Raw genomic sequence first — 16,312 nt, forward strand, 5'->3', positions numbered from 1 at the left:
ATTATTGTAAGTTAATTACTACAAAAGTAACGCTCGCGTAAACGTAGTATATGTTGCACTAGTTCAGAAGTGCAGCGGAAACGAACAGACCTGGTGGAACGCAGTGAACACACCCTAGAAGGTCTCTAGTTACTCTAGTGTATATTTCAGTAAAGGCACATGGTGCGATTTTAACCTAACATATGGGACACATTGAATTTATTTGTATCATATTTGTTACATATTGTGTTATTTGTTAACGAATTTTGATTAATTAAATTTACAATTACGTACTATTTCTGGTAAGTATATTAATTGTAATTCATCATATTTATACCTTATAATCAAAGCTAACAGAAACGTGTAAGTTACTCGATAGAAAAATTTTATTCGAATTTAGAATCATTCTTTATATGAAAAATTAAAGTTGATTTAATGTTTTTTAATTAAATTTAACACATTTATTAATTAAATTAAATTAAGATATTAATTAATTAATTAAATTAAGATATTAATCTTACATGTTATAAATATATTTGTAAATGATTTAATGTCTTTTACAATTTTTTTAAAATTGATTTCTTAATATTAAAGAGCACTAAGTTTGGGAAAGATATTATTTTCTGAATGATGTGTGTTTGTTCCAGACACGATGGCTAAAACACATACCACTAACAAAGCCCCGCGAAAGCAGGGCTTTAAGCGTTCAGGACACAGTATGAATCCTGAACGTTCTACAGAAGGATTGAAAGGAGTTGGTAAGGTACGGACGAAAGCAACTATTCAAAGATTGCAGATGTATCGCAATCAGAAACCAAAACGCAATCGTTCTGGGAAGATTATTAGCCCCGCGCCGTTTCAAGGCTGGAACACCTCTGGAACCATGTCGCGTGTGGAGCCGTCCCAAAGGTGGTTTGGTAACTCGAGAGTTATCTCGCAGAATGCTCTGCAAAAGTTTCAGAATGAATTAGGAACCGCTATAAAGGATCCCTATAAAGTCGTCATGAAACCCACTCAATTGCCTATCACCTTACTTCAGCAGAAGGCGGCGAACGCACGAGTACACCTTTTGGATACAGAGAGTTTTGAAAGTGTTTTTGGCCCGAAGAAAGTTAGAAAGAGGCCGAATTTGCCGGTAACATCGTATGACGAATTGAAGAACTTGGCCGAGAATAAGGAAGATACTTATAACAAGGAGAAAGATTCCAAAGATTACGATCTTGTTCGTGAGGACACTGGCGTGAAGGACGCACAGAGAGACTGGATCATGGCGGCCGGACAAAGTAAAAGGATATGGAACGAGCTATACAAAGTCATTGACTCCTCCGACGTTATCCTGCAGATATTGGATGCCAGGGATCCGATGGGGACTAGATCTCCGCCTGTGGAGAAATATCTGAAAACCGAGAAGCCTTACAAACACCTGATATTCATCCTGAATAAAGTAGATCTGGTGCCGACGTGGATCACGCAAAGGTGGGTGGCGATTCTGAGCAAAGAATATCCAACGGTCGCCTTTCACGCTTCCTTAACGCATCCCTTCGGCAAAGGTTCCTTGATAAATCTGTTGAGGCAATTTGCGAAATTGCACGTTGACAAGAAGCAGATCAGCGTTGGTTTCATAGGGTATCCCAATACAGGAAAGAGTTCCATCATAAATACCCTGCGTTCCAAGAAGGTCTGCAAAGTGGCGCCTATAGCTGGAGAAACTAAAGTATGGCAGTACATAACTCTCATGCGCCGTATCTATTTGATAGATTGTCCCGGCGTCGTTTATCCGTCGACGGAAACCGACACGGAAAAGGTATTGAAGGGAGTCGTTAGAGTGGAGCTCGTTCAGGACCCGGAAGATTACATCGCCTCTGTCCTAGAAAGAGTGAAGCCCGAATACATTCGTAAGACGTACAAGATAGACGTATGGCTAGATCATATTGATTTCTTGGAAAAATTGGCGCGTCGAAGCGGCAAGCTTTTAAAGAAAGGAGAGCCTGACATTACGATCGTCGCACGTATGGTGCTCAACGATTGGCAACGCGGTAAACTACCTTTTTACGTCCCACCTGTGGGCTTCGAGGAACCGTTATCAAGTCAAACAGCTAATACGAGTGAAACAGTTACCACGCAAGATAATACGTTAACAATCACCAATAATGACAAGACTCAAGAGACCGATAAGCTACCTTCAAAAGAGATAACAAAGAGCCAACTGGCAGTGACACAAGATTTTAGAAAAATACGCGTTGGATTGCCTTATTCCGGTGACGATATTAAGAATCTAGAGCAGAATAAATCCTTCACTGAAAGTATCGCAGAGGATGATAGTAGGGTGGAAAGCGAGTCGGAATTGGAGGATTCGGAATTGGAAGATGCGGAAATAGAAAATGATTCGTGTACGGCAAGAGATAAATTTGACGATTTACAAAAAACAAAGATAAAGAATGTCAAAGATAAAGAATGTTCCTCAAACAATGATGATAATGTTATCGAAAACGATGATGAAATAGATAAAAAAGAATCTGATATGGAAGAAAGCAATGAGTATTCAGATTCGGAAGTGCTTTTACCTATCGAACGAGATAATCTGAAACAGACTGTGTTTGACGTCGTAGATAATGAATATGATTCTAGTGATACTGAAATGGTCCCTTCTAAAACAGTATCAAGCGATATGCAAAGTGTCTCATCGATATCTCGCAAAAAAACGAAAGAAAAATTGACGAGCAAACAGCGAAGGGCTATAGAACGCGCTAGTAAAAGGAAAAAGATCGGAAGCGATTTCTACGAAGTCACGAATGTGAAGAATAGGAATAGAAACAGGAAAGTTCCGAAGGTTAAGAGAAAATAATAAATTCTACAATCAATTACGTCGACTCCACTCAAATATTTGTAAAACGTAAGGAAACCTTAACAAAGTTGTAAAATATATATTTTATATTTATCAAATTTGCTAAATTGTACATCTATTTTCTCCTGTAAACTAGTCTTGTTCTTTTATTCTATAATGCGCAGAAGAAGTGTTACAAAACAATATATAACGTCCCAGATAGCGCCAACATGACAACGATGTATTATTCGTCGTTCCATCTTGAGCATCATGATGTAAACATTGCAAACATGATGGCAACAACACATATATAATGATTTCCATTCGTTATTGCGTATATGTCTTCAAGCTATTAAGTTTTTTAATTGTAAGTCGTTGTTAACATAGTGCTGACAATATGAAATTGTAATCCGTTTAAATTTCCCGTGAATAGAATTATAATTTATGTGAGTTCAACCCGACAAACATAATGCTGTCTCACCTTGTCCCTGATCAAAATTAGTTGCATTCAACGATTGTTGGCAACATGACAGCAAACTCACAGAATTTGGCTATCTGGGGTAGCTGACTCATGCAACGTAGGCAATTACGTCGCATTATTGTTGATACAATAATGAACGTATTTATTTTAACATTCCAGGATATTTTTTATCTTCTTTTCCTATTGCATTGTCTAGATCCAGTTGCGTTTGATAAAATATAACACGACCTTGCGCAGCCGTTGGATAAACATTTGGTTGCCCTGGTAGCTTACCATAAACTCCTTCATGTTGTCGTATTTCAACTCGGTCTCCTGCACGTTTAGCGTGAGTATCTTAAGCATGAAAAATAAATGCATAGACTCGAATCTGGCGTCGGTGGACAACTTGGCGTCGAAATTCTCTCTGGTGAACTGCTCGGTGTCGCAACCCATTCGATCCAGCACGTTCAAGAACGTTTCGTAGTAGAGATCCATCAGTTCCTCGAGGCGATCCTCGCTCACATCCGTGCTAGAGAACAGGAAGAAGACCATCTCGCGCAGCGGACTGAGAAACAGATAATTCTGAAAATCCACGAACTTGATATCGTCCACTCGGCCGTTCTCATCGCGATGGAACATGATGTTGTTCACCCAGAAGTCCGCGTGAATAATAGTAGACCACGGCTCATCAGGCGGTACGGTCCACATGCCACGACCCATTGAGTCTTGTACGGCAGCTTCGAACCGATCAACGTAAACAGCTAATTGCGAATCTTCCGCTACCGTCTTTAACATGTCTTTTTGAAAGTTCTCAAACTCGTCGAGCTTCAGGTCCAAGCACTTGCTGCGTTCCTTCAATATTTCGAAGTACTCCGGTCGCTTGTACTTGGTAGCCATCCCTAGTGCATGAAACCTCGCCAACGCCCGTATCGCTACTCTCGAGTGCTCAAGATCGCATCCTATGAGTCAAATAAAAAGTCACTTACTTTTCATATAGTAAATATTAAAATGATTATGTAACTTCAGATAATCTTAAGTCTAATCTGATCTAAAAGTGCACAAAAGATTTCCATGTAATCAGCGAAAATGTAATGCAATTTTATTGATATTATATCGTACATTTTTTACGGTCGATTTTATAAAAATCATCATGACATAATTGATGACTCGGTAGATTTCCTGAGTGTATCAAGAGAAATCGCATAAAGCTCAGAAAAAAAGGTGCCAAGCAGATTAATCTGCGATTTATTGTTAGTGTAGTGTTAATACTACAAAGATCGCAAATCATGTTGATAAGGAAATGACATCATTGTGTTACGAATTACAAATCTCTGTATCTCGATTTATTCCACTGTTTTTAATATCATAAGTCTTAAATAAACAGTTAATTTTAATCATTACCTGTATTAACAATTTATACAATTTATAAAATTCTACTTTTTTTGTTATCTCATGTATATATACATTTTTATTTTATGTATTACATACACTTGTCATTCTCATATAGATTATGAGATAATTAATTATAGTATAAATAATTTTAAGAAACTTAAATTTACATGTTAAAGGCCGATTGTTCCAACCTGTTGGTAAACTAACAGTTAAATCATATGTTTACCTTTGTAATTTGAAAGAAAAACAAAAACACATATATGATTTAACTACTAGTTAGCTTACCAAAACATTGGAACACCGGCCCTAAATCATAGAAAAAAATTGTTTATAAGGAGAATTCAAAAAAACTAAATATAATTTATTATGCTAAATTGAACATTTTTGTCTACAGCCTTTAAAACAAGAAACTTTTGATTCAAAGCGTAAAGATAAGATGAGCTTAAAGATTATCACAAACTTTTCAAACAGACAAAAAATATTTAACGCTACCTTTAGCTCTGTCGCCATTGTAATAACCGCGCGTCCTTAAGTTCTCCATTAGAATAACGGCATCATCGTCGAAATCGACATCCGGGCTCAACGATAATCGGGACTGATAATATTTGGGCAATATATCGAATACTTCATCCTGTTTCAGACCCATTTCTCTCTCCAGTTTTTGATAATAAGGCACGATATTCTCATACATGAAGATCTCCTTTCTGAACGTGTACGGGCTGTCGAAAATTTGTCGTTGGAATTCCGTCGGCGGCGGCATCTTCGCGATGAGATGAAGATCTTCCTCTTCCGCCTCATCGTTGCGCTTGATCACGGCGTGAACACTTAAAATGGTACTGCCGTAATTCTCGCCTGGCTGCAACAGGCTCTTGGTCGTATAACGAACCACGATCAGCCCATCGCCAAATGTGCGGCTCAGTATCGGTTGCAATTCGCGCAGCTCGATCGTCTTCAACTGTTGCTGATCGTTGCTCATGATTGTCACACAAGCAGACAGTGCCGGGAGAAGACTCGTATCTGCGTCAACCAACTATCACGTTTCGCGTTGGACTACCAACTGGCCGATATTACGTGTGAAAGAAGCGCGCGCAATCATTTCATTTGCGACAGCCGCAGCGACTGCTCCTCCTCCACTGGCTCTGAAGCATGGTCCGCCTCCTTCCTAGCCGCTTGCAACATTTTTGTAATCGTTACATATAGGGTCTATTTCCTGGCTGCACTAATTCAAAGTTTATCTTTTTTCCTTCCAATGTAGAGTAAAAAAGATAAACTCTGAACTGACTATGCTGCTTGTCACGTGCCGGATGAGATTAATTTTCGTGTAGAGACACGTGTTGTCGACTCACACACGGAAAGCTTCAAACGTGATTTTCCATGCTCAGAAACGCTGGTGATCTCCCCTACCAGCGATTACCAGCTTTGTCTCTCTCACTCTCTCACGCTCAGTCCCTCAACGCCTGCGGCAATCAATTTGTCCTGGTTTCTCCTTGACTGGAATTTGTGACTATTATGTGATTCACACATAATCTCCGTGCACTATTTGTCACTGTCTTTACAAAGATCGCGCTGTGTCGCATAATAAGCATCTTTTACGAGTATAAAACTCTTATATTATATTTATTTATCCATCAATTGCAGTTAAAAACATGATTATGTCATTGTTTTGATGATATTTCTTTTATTTTTTACTAGAATAGGAGATTAGATTAATTACTCTCGGATAACAATCACTGAGAACGCTTCTGTGGTACGGCGGTAAAAAGAATAAATTTATTTCTGAAATAACAGAATGATATAAAAATATATTTTTCTGGCACTCACATGGCAGTTGTGTATAAGAGCATATGTGTTAAGTATATGTAATTAAAACTTTTGTATATGTAATATACGATTAAAATAAAAAACGTAAGATACATATATATATATATATTGCATAATGCAATCTCTGATCACTTTAATTATCGTTTATGCGCTAAAACTTCCGACTGTTTGTCCTTCTCATGTAAATTCGTTATGATTTTCACGAATTGCCGATGGTGGAAAATCTTTACTTTGGCCAGCTTTCTTGCTCGATCAATTTGCTATGAATATCCCATAAGTTCTACAAATAAAAGATGATAAACTGTAAATTTCACTAAAATTGTGATTACAATTTTGCAATAAATTTGCACAATAGAAATGAAGACAAATATAGAGTTAATATCTTATCTAATATATTCTTTCATAAAAAGAAATGTATGTTTCTTTTTAGAGGAAGGAAAATGGATATGTATTACTCGTATAATTCAATGAATTTTGATTTTGAACATAAAAGTCATAGAGATAACTACCACTTCAATTGTTTTGCACCGCGCGGCGGGGGATTGCATTTCCATCTTCCTCAATCAATTTGCGATGTACGTCACTGAGCGCCTAAATAGCATACAAATTGAATACGAGACGCAATTTCAACATTGTACCTGAATTTAATCGACATCTTTACTTAATAATAAAAAAAAAGTGCCAAGTCAGCGGATGACGAGGCAGATGAGATTACCTTGAAGTATTTAACCGTTTTTACGCGTAATTCCAGAGTAGCGTCTTCATCACAGATAATGAGCGTGCGAGGATGTTGTTGAAACGCGGACACCGTCCACATGTGGTTAATGCCTTCCTCTATGGCCTTGTAAAGGGCAAAAGCTTTGTGAGATCCAGTGATAAGAATCATCACTTCCTTAGCGTCCATTACGGTACCGACGCCTACAGTTAACGCCTGCTTCGGCACTTTGTTAATATCATTTCCGAAAAATCTCGCATTGGCTTCCAAAGTGTCTTGTGCAAGGGTTTTCACTCTTGTGCGAGAAGCTAATGACGAACCAGGTTCATTGAAGGCTATATGACCGTCTGGTCCGATACCTATAATTTTATAAGTTGTTTAAAGACTTGTTGCATACCCAAAAACTTTTTGTGTTTATATTTAATGAAACTGTTGTTTTACCTCCAATGAACAATTCTATTCCACCAGCCTCTTTGATTTTTTCCTCGAAATTATCGCATTCTTTTTCGAGATCCGTCGCATTTCCGTCAAGTATATGCACGTTCTTTGGGTCGATATCTATATGTTTGAAGAAATTGTTGTACATGTAATAGTGGTAAGATTCGGGATGATCTCTCGGTAAATCAACATACTCGTCCATATTGAATGTCTTAACATACTTGAAGGAAATTTTGCCTTGTTGATAAAATTCTATAAGCTTTTTATACATTCCCAAAGGTGTCCCTCCTAGATGGAATAAAAAACAAAAAAAAGATTATCAGGATGAGAATATTAATATAATATATTAATATCACATGATTAGTATATAAACAAATGTTTAAAAAAAATCAATTTAGCTATAAAACATAGGCTTATCCTTTTTATTTATAGTATTATGTACCTGTGGGGAGACCAAGAACGAAATACTTGTTTTCATCAGGATTGAAATCGTTGATTCGTTTTAAAACGTATTTCGCAGACCACTCCGCGACGTAGTCCACGTTATCGCAAATTACCAGACGCATAATAATATATGTATATATATATTAATTGCACACAATTATACAATTGCACACTGTAACATAAATAGGTGCGCATTAGTATCATTTTAATATTGAATTCATATTGTCATTAAATCTATTTACGCACGATACGTTAATTATGTTGAAATTCACGTGTTCTTAAATTCATAAATTCATATGTTTCCTCAGAAGTTAATCAAATAAACAGCAAGTAGTCTTTGTTGAAAGAAAGAGAAAATTTATATTTGATTGTTTGAAGGAGATATTCAAGTCCTTCCTTTAAGACTATATAATCCATGTAAAATTAGTCCTCCAATATTTAAATTAGGCTACGGTCCACTTGACGCTACAAATGCTTTTTCCGACAAGTTGTCGACCTCGCACGTGCCGAAACTGGAGCTATTTCCATCGCCTCCCAGTCCGAAGAAAAAATATTTTTCTAATTCTGAAGCGGAAGGTGGTCGCGGCTTTTTCGAGGGACTTCCCGCAGCCAAACTCGGCTCTGTTTCACTCTCCTCGCAGGATTCCTCGACAATAGTATGCAAGGTGAAGTCGATCGCCTGCCTGCGATATCCTCTGAGTTCTTCTTCACGATCGCCGAAATTATTAGCTCCTTCTTCTCCTTCTTTCTTCATTGAAAGAAAAGAGAAGAGGAATGCTTCGAAGCATTTGTAGCGTCAAGTGGACCGCAGCCTAACTTTCTATAGTTCATTCGATTGCTCATCGTTTGCATACTGCATACTTCCTCGTCACATTAGCTCCCCCCACCCCAACTACGAAAAAATTGGATCGAAACAGTTTTAAGGTGTGATCGAAAAATCAAAATGCTGCAATTTGTTTAAAAATTATATAGAATATTGTTCAAAGCAAAACTAATATCATATTAAAATTTCAAACCGATTAACCGAACGCGAGATAATCATTATCAAAAATTGCACTTTTCCATGCATTGCATTTACAAAGCATACGGAAATCTTGTATTTTGAATTTTAATAATTAGAACGAATAATAAGAAAGTGATGAAAAACCGGATATATACTAGAAGGGCACTTTAGGAATATTAGTAAAAAAAAAACCCCGAAAATATATATTAACCGCTATAGAAATACAATAATAGGCCTCGATTTTCATGATTATTCGACATGAAGGAGAGAACGAGCTATGACGACTTGTCAGAAGCCGCGGTAGCATGTGGAGTTGATGGCTTTCGTGCCGCATACAAGTGCGTGCCTTGTACGTGTGCACCGTGAACGCCACACGTACATGGTACCATTAATTGGAAGAAAAAGAAGTACACGGTACTTCCTGTGCGTGCAGAACCGTTCCAAAAGTTTTCAGCCTGTAATGGCAGACAGACAGATGTTTTCTCGTGATAAATTTTTGTTTGCACATTCTTAATAAAGTTTGAATAACGTTTGAACTAGAAATCTACAAACAAAAATTCGAAATATGCAAACAATGAGCAATCAAATTAGCTATATAGAAAGTTAATTTTTTAAATGTTGAAGGGGGCTAACTCTTCACAGGAGTGACCATGTTCTTCAAGTCCAAAATAAGTATTTTCTATCGAGTATGTGATAGTGAGCGAGAAAGAGAGTTCACGTTTGATTGCCGTTTGAAGAGGCCTGACCTGAGATTGAAACTTTTCAATACGATTCAAACCTAGAAACAATAGCAATTATAATATTACACAAGTATCTGTGTATACAAGCTCTAACTAATATTATAATATCGTAAAAACAACTGTATAGGCTCTCATATTGACTTTAAAATTTAATTTGTTGGAGTATAATTTTCCCCTTATTGCAAATGAATATATGTAAATCTGACTAAATATAGATTTGTCGATATGTATCACCAAGACTGGACGGTCCGACAAATTATTCACATAAGAGAAACATTCGTACGTTAAAAGAAACGCGAACTACTTATAGTTTAATCCAAAATACAAGAGGCATAGTGCACATTTAAGCGCGACTAAGAACAGGCTTTTACCGCATTTATCTACAGCGAGAGCTATTTGCGCATACATATCAGGAGATAAAAGTGACAGTAACCTTTTATCTTATATACGCCTAAGTATTGCAAAATCCGTGCGTATACACACTGCACACAGGTTCGTGTAAAAAAAACAAACTTTTTACACACACATTATAGGTACGTTAATCTATATGTATAAATATCTGTATTTACAGCTATCTTAACTCCAGAAAATGAGTTTTCTAAAGGCGAATCGTCAACAAAAACTGTAAATGATACCTCTTCTAATCAAGATACAAAAGGATACGTATTGCGTAGATTGTAGGTACCAGAGTAGCCAAAATTCTTATCGATAGATACACACACGTTATCTCGCTCGTAATTTGATTGCGCTCGCTTATCATCTTTCGACCTGACCGCGGAGTTGGTAACCAGCGGCTGCTGACCCGCTGCGAATCAACCGCGGACGGAGGACAGAGGAGGACGACTTATTGTGCTATCTAACTCGTCTTCCTCGCTTCTGTCGCGACAAACGGACAATGGAGCCGTATGCCGTTCGAGGAAAAACGTGCCGCACTCGTACATACGTAGGAGCAGCTTGGTCTGGAGGTGCACGAACCTGCTGGACGATCCAGGACGATCGCTCGACGAGTCGTGTTGGCCCCCGGTCGGTCACTGAATCAGCTGACTAGCGCGCGTTAACCTCAACTCGCGTCAAGCGTCTGGCCCGGTCTTCCCTCGAGTGTGGGCGGCCTGCTGCCTGCTCGTCTCAAGCCCGGTCAGCTCATCGCCTTACGTGAATCCTTATCACGGCTATTATAGATAAGGGCGCAAACCGAACCTTTTCTTTATCGCGAGCGAGCGTGAACGAGGAGCACACCCTCGATGTAAACAAGCGCTGGTTCCAGCTGGTTCTTTGCTAGCACTCTCTGCTAGCGCTGCATTACACTTTTTGCACTTAAAACGGGAGATGAGAAAGAGAAAGATGAAGAGGCCAAAAAGTTTAAATAAAATGAGTAAACAATTAAAAAAGAAAGAGGAAAAACGAAGAGCTCAAAAAGTTCAATTAAAATGGATAAATAATTAGAAGACAGAGAGGAAAACACAGAGCTCAAAAAATTATATTAAAATGGGTAAATAAATAGAAAAAAGGGGAGAAACGAAGAATCTAAAAAAAATTCCAATGATGTAAATATACAAAAAAGAGAAAAAAGAGAGGAAGGTAAAATTCGCTTGCTCGAGTTACACTTCTGCACTCTGTCGCCTCTTTCCTTTTCTTTTTAAAGTATCCACACCGTCGTTTGTGCTATTTCAAGTGCAGAAAGTGCGGAATGAAATGCCCGGTCGAAGATGAGTTTAGGTTAGATTTTTCATTCTGGCGGGAAGGCCGGGAAGCGGTGTATGTATACGGAGTTCTGTGTTCTGTTGCGTTTTTCGATCAAATCCTCGAGATGCCCGACGTCACGATTAACGATATTGTCGTCAGCTTTCCCTTTAAACCGTATCCCGTGCAGGAGGAGTATATGAGAAAAGTGATAGAATGCCTGCAAAATAGCCAGCACGGTGTCTTGGAGTCGCCGACAGGTACATCCGTGTGCACGGTTGATTATTTAATTAAAAGAATAAGCGAAAATTCCTGAGAAATAAATTACATTAAAAACAAATTTTTAATAATTTAAGACCCTGTTTAACAAAGAAAGAAATGTAATATATTTTAAGCATTTTAATGTAATTTTATTTCCAACTTGGGAAAAATTATTTGAGTTGAAAAAGTTGAAAAACTTAAGATAACTTTTAGTTAGATTAATACATTTCATCTGTCCATTTCATTAATTTTTCTCCTTTTCAAGTGGATTTTATTTAATCGCTATCAAATCTATTTTACTAACTTTTAAACAGATTTGTAATTAAACAAATGTTATAAATATTTCACACAGGTACCGGAAAGACTCTGAGCCTTTTGTGTTCTTCCTTAAGCTGGCTGTTGACAAAGAAAGCTCAGTTACAGGCGCAAGTGATAGCAGGTGCAATAGAAAAGAAAGATTTTGGCGGAAATTTTTTTAAACACTTAACCAGTGGACTTGAGAAAGCGGCAGGAGTACCGGACAATGTTCAAAGTTTTGGCTGGGCTATGCCCAAAATCATTTATGCGTCTCGGACGCATTCTCAATTGTCTCAGGCTATGCATGAATTGAAGAAGACATCGTACAAACATGTGGCCACCGCTGTGCTGGGGTCCCGAGATCAGCTGTGCATTCATCCAGAAGTTTCGAAAGAGACCAGTACTTTTAACAAGATACACATGTGCCATTCTAAAGTAAAATCAAGAACTTGTTTTTATTTCAATAATGTGGAGACCAGGTGGGTCTTATTTGTGTGTATTTCGATGATTTTTTTTATCAAAGCAGAGTAGTGGATATATCATATCAATTTTTAAATGTTCTTTAGAAAAGATGATCCTGTCTTTAAACAGGAGGTGCTAGACATAGAGGATTTAGTTAAAGTCGGGCAGAAGCACAAATGTTGCCCATACTTTTTGGCAAAGGAATTAAAGCAGAGTGCAGATATCATTTTTATGCCTTACAATTATCTACTGGATCCTAAGACGCGAAGGTCACAGGGTATAGATTTACAAAATACTGTAGTTTTATTGGACGAGGCTCACAATGTTGAAAAAGTTTGTGAAGAAGCAGCATCGTTACAGGTATAAGAAACAAGATTGTTTCCTTCAACTCTTTATATATTTTATATTTGTATGTATCTGTATAGATAAGCAGTACAGATGTTGCAATGTGTATTGACGAAGTAACTGCGGTAATGCAAGATGTGGCTAAGGACTCGGATCAGCAGAACGATTTTCTATCGGAGAATAATGTTCAGAAAGATTTTACAGCAGAAGATCTATGCATCTTGAAAGCAATGTTTTTGGAATTGGAAAAAACAATCGACTCTATTGAATTAAAAAACCGTAGTGAGGGAGATACTTTTCCCGGTGGATTTATTTTTGAATTACTTGAGAAAGTTGATGTACGGGACTTTTAATCTTAAATGAATTTATTAGAATAATATATATGCACGTTACTTGTGGTTATAGTGTAATTTTTGTAACAGTTAACACATGGTAAGGAACAAATTGTGGTAGAGAAGTTAGACAAGATTATTTTATATCTGACAACTACCAGCACTTCGCCATTTGCAAGGAAAGGGAATGCACTGCAAAAGTTCAGCGATTTACTGAGGACTGCTTTCAATAGCGGTGCTTCTATTGCACGTCACAAGGAAAAAGTGAAACGTTGCTACAAAGTCCACATACAAATGGAAGAGCAAAAGAAGAATTATAAAACTGATGTCTGGGAGAGCAAAAAGACAACTAAAACAGACGGAAAACTCATTAGTTACTGGTGTTTCAGTCCTGGTTTTGGGTATAAATTTGCTTAATGAAAAAATATCATTAATAACATTATCTTAATTAATGTAAATCTTATAACAAACATATTTTACAGTATGGAACAAATGGTGGAGCAAGGAATACGTTCGGTAGTGCTCACAAGCGGCACGTTGTCTCCGTTAAAACCGTTCATATCGGAACTCGGTATACCAATCTCAGTCCAATTGGAAAATCCGCATATAGTAACGAAGGAACAAGTATGTGTTGGCGTTCTTAGTCAGGGACCGGATAATCATCCACTTAATTCGTCTTACAACACAAGGTAAATGCTGCTATTGATGAAATAAATAGCGATTTAAATGAGTTTCTCTATTATAGTTTTTATTATATACAGAAATGATCCAAAGTATATTGCGTCTCTCGGAAGAGCAGTGTATAACTTTAGCTGCATTGTTCCCCACGGGTTGTTAATATTCTTTCCTTCGTATCCAATCATGAGGAAGTGCAGGGACGAGTGGCAGAATATGGGTTTGTGGACGCAGATTGCTGAACGTAAGGTAAGAAATATTTAGCATCCTCATTACAAAATAATGTATTTTATGATGTGTATACATATATATCAAATTAATTACTGTATAACAGCCCATTTATGTAGAGCCCAACTCTAAAGAGGGATTTGTTAATGTGATGAATGAGTATTACCAAAAAATTAGAGACCCGTCTTGCAAGGGGGCTGTTTTTATGGCGGTATGCAGAGGAAAAGTCAGCGAAGGTCTGGATTTTGCTAATGCAAACGGTAGGGCTGTATTAATCATTGGTCTACCATTTCCGCCCTTAAAGGATCCGCGAATTATGCTGAAGCAAAGATATTTGGAGGAAATAAGGGCTACACAAAAAGAGGTATAAATTATAGATACTTTAACTTTGCTAGAAATAATAACTTGATTATAAGATCTAATAAGACTGATGAACGAATTTAATATTCAGAGCCTAACTGGACAAGAATGGTATCAACTTGAAGCATCCCGAGCTGTCAATCAAGCTATTGGCAGGATAATAAGACACAAAAGTGATTATGGCGCTGTGGTGCTATGCGATTGTAGGTTTGAAAATCCAAACTTCAAGAAACAATTGTCCGCTTGGCTTAGACCGTATGTAAAGAAGTTTACGAATTTTGGGATGATCACAAGGGAGTTACGAGAATTTTTTAGAAACGCGGAGAGTACAGTAAGTTTTTATTTAAACTAAGTGTAATTATTAAAATGTAATTAATGAGATATGTTTTAACTTATACCATTAAATTATTACCAATAATTTCAGCTGCCGCAACCTAGTATCACTCGTGCGCAATATGGGAATATTGATGATATATCACTACCTGCTGTGGGTGCTACCTTTGAAACAACAGTATCTCATTCTCTCAGACAAAAGATGCAGAATAATTCTGCGACAGAAGAGTCGACCAAGAATAGTTTTAGCATAGATATGTACCTAGATGAAAATGCAAAGGACAAACAATTAGCGAAACCGCAATCTGTGGTCAATTTTGCTTGTAAATTAAAAGATAATCAGAGTACGTGCGAATTAGCAAAACATCGATTCGAAGAACCAGTTGCAAAAAGAAGAAAAATTAATATCATATCACCTGGAATTGATTCTTATTTTTCCGCTCCTTCAACTTCTTCATTAACAGTTCCTGAAAGTAATTTCACACAAAATTTTATACAAAATGACACGAGTAAAGATGATAAAAAGGCACTGGGAAAACAATATTTAAAGGACGTAAGTACTGACAATTCGATTACCTTTCTGTAAAAAGTTATGCCATCTAAACAGAAATAATGCTCATAGGTAAAACGGGCATTATCAGCGAATGATTATAAAATATTTGCAATTATGATACAAAGTTATACGCAAAGTGGCGATTTTGACGATTTATTAAAGACATTGTCAAGTTTATTTCCACCGACTGAGCAGCTACAGCACTTGTTTATAGGTAAGTCCATAAATTGAAGAAATAAAACGATAAGAAAAATAATCTGTGGAATTAAGAGTAAAAACAGATTTAAACAAAATGTTTCTACTTTTAGGATTTCAAAGTTTTCTAAAGAAACAACACATTGCAACCTTTGAGGATTATATAAAGAATTTAAAGTTGCCTTAACGCTACATCAACTTGAAGTACTAAAAGGATAATGGATGCTACAAATGCATATATGTATAGTTTTATTTTATTTAATTTAATTTTGTTAATTTTTTAATACAGACTAATAAAAGACTATCTGCTTAATAATAAAATCTGCTTAATAAGTGTTTTTATTCAAGTTTATAAGATCGATTAGACTTATTCATGCTGAATGTAAAATGGTACAGGCATCATTAGTGAGATCGAGAAAAAATTTGAAAATGTAAAGTGTTGTAAAGTATGATAGAACTAAATTATCTTTTTTTTTATTTTTGTAATAACAGTATAAAATTTACTTTGGCGATTAAAAACATCTGTATTGCAATCATGAACATATTTACACGTATATTTTACATATATTTATTACACATAATTTGTTGTAATCAAACATACTAATTTATTATTTAAAAAAGCTGTTAAAAAACACGAACAAATTAAAAGACGTCATATACCATTAATTTAGCCAATGTATTATATTACTAACAAGTTGTTAGTAATAACTTGTTACTAAGTCCTGTAAATAACATATTAAAAAGAAAGAAAAAATATAGCTATGTTACTGTTTGG

General features: G+C 36.7%; 4 protein-coding genes across 10 annotated transcripts; 2 read left to right on the forward strand and 2 right to left on the reverse strand.

Moving 5' to 3' along the window:
• The first annotated feature begins 150 nt into the window (after positions 1-150).
• Positions 151-2,922, forward strand: LOC112461025 (nucleolar GTP-binding protein 2). The gene is made up of 2 exons (XM_025026044.1): positions 151-281; positions 627-2,922. Exon 2 carries the CDS (start codon positions 632-634, stop codon positions 2,822-2,824), a length of 2,193 nt encoding a protein of 730 aa, XP_024881812.1. The 5' UTR covers positions 151-281; positions 627-631; the 3' UTR covers positions 2,825-2,922.
• LOC112461026 lies at positions 2,889-6,197 on the reverse strand. Its single transcript, XM_025026046.1, has 2 exons — positions 5,148-6,197; positions 2,889-4,222 (listed from the first exon to the last, which is right to left on the reverse strand). Exons 1-2 carry the CDS (start codon positions 5,629-5,631, stop codon positions 3,477-3,479), a joined length of 1,230 nt encoding a protein of 409 aa, XP_024881814.1. The 5' UTR covers positions 5,632-6,197; the 3' UTR covers positions 2,889-3,476.
• A 206-nt stretch (positions 6,198-6,403) lies between these two features.
• On the reverse strand, positions 6,404-11,113 carry LOC112461027 (glucosamine-6-phosphate isomerase). 7 transcript variants are annotated; one of them, XM_025026048.1, is made up of 7 exons: positions 10,792-11,112; positions 9,795-9,854; positions 8,072-8,245; positions 7,633-7,917; positions 7,192-7,550; positions 6,986-7,067; positions 6,404-6,756 (listed from the first exon to the last, which is right to left on the reverse strand). In XM_025026048.1, the coding sequence occupies exons 3-6, from the start codon at positions 8,193-8,195 to the stop codon at positions 6,990-6,992; spliced, it is 846 nt and encodes a 281-aa protein (XP_024881816.1). In that variant the 5' UTR covers positions 8,196-8,245; positions 9,795-9,854; positions 10,792-11,112; the 3' UTR covers positions 6,404-6,756; positions 6,986-6,989. The 7 variants fall into 7 exon arrangements, with proteins under 7 accessions (XP_024881816.1, XP_024881817.1, XP_024881819.1 ...); XM_025026049.1 differs by having other exon boundaries at positions 10,760-11,112; XM_025026051.1 differs by lacking the exon at positions 10,792-11,112 and adding an exon at positions 10,250-10,445.
• A 62-nt stretch (positions 11,114-11,175) lies between these two features.
• On the forward strand, positions 11,176-15,959 carry LOC112461042 (regulator of telomere elongation helicase 1 homolog). Its single transcript, XM_025026092.1, has 12 exons — positions 11,176-11,756; positions 12,110-12,533; positions 12,621-12,876; positions 12,942-13,199; positions 13,284-13,594; positions 13,676-13,882; positions 13,955-14,117; positions 14,203-14,460; positions 14,548-14,787; positions 14,881-15,342; positions 15,412-15,556; positions 15,651-15,959. Exons 1-12 carry the CDS (start codon positions 11,504-11,506, stop codon positions 15,722-15,724), a joined length of 3,051 nt encoding a protein of 1,016 aa, XP_024881860.1. The 5' UTR covers positions 11,176-11,503; the 3' UTR covers positions 15,725-15,959.
• The last annotated feature ends 353 nt before the right edge of the window (positions 15,960-16,312 follow it).

This window comes from Temnothorax curvispinosus, unplaced genomic scaffold (assembly GCF_003070985.1).
Source record: "Temnothorax curvispinosus isolate PA1 unplaced genomic scaffold, ASM307098v1 QBEX01011001.1, whole genome shotgun sequence".
NCBI classification, from domain to species: Eukaryota; Metazoa; Arthropoda; class Insecta; order Hymenoptera; family Formicidae; genus Temnothorax; species Temnothorax curvispinosus.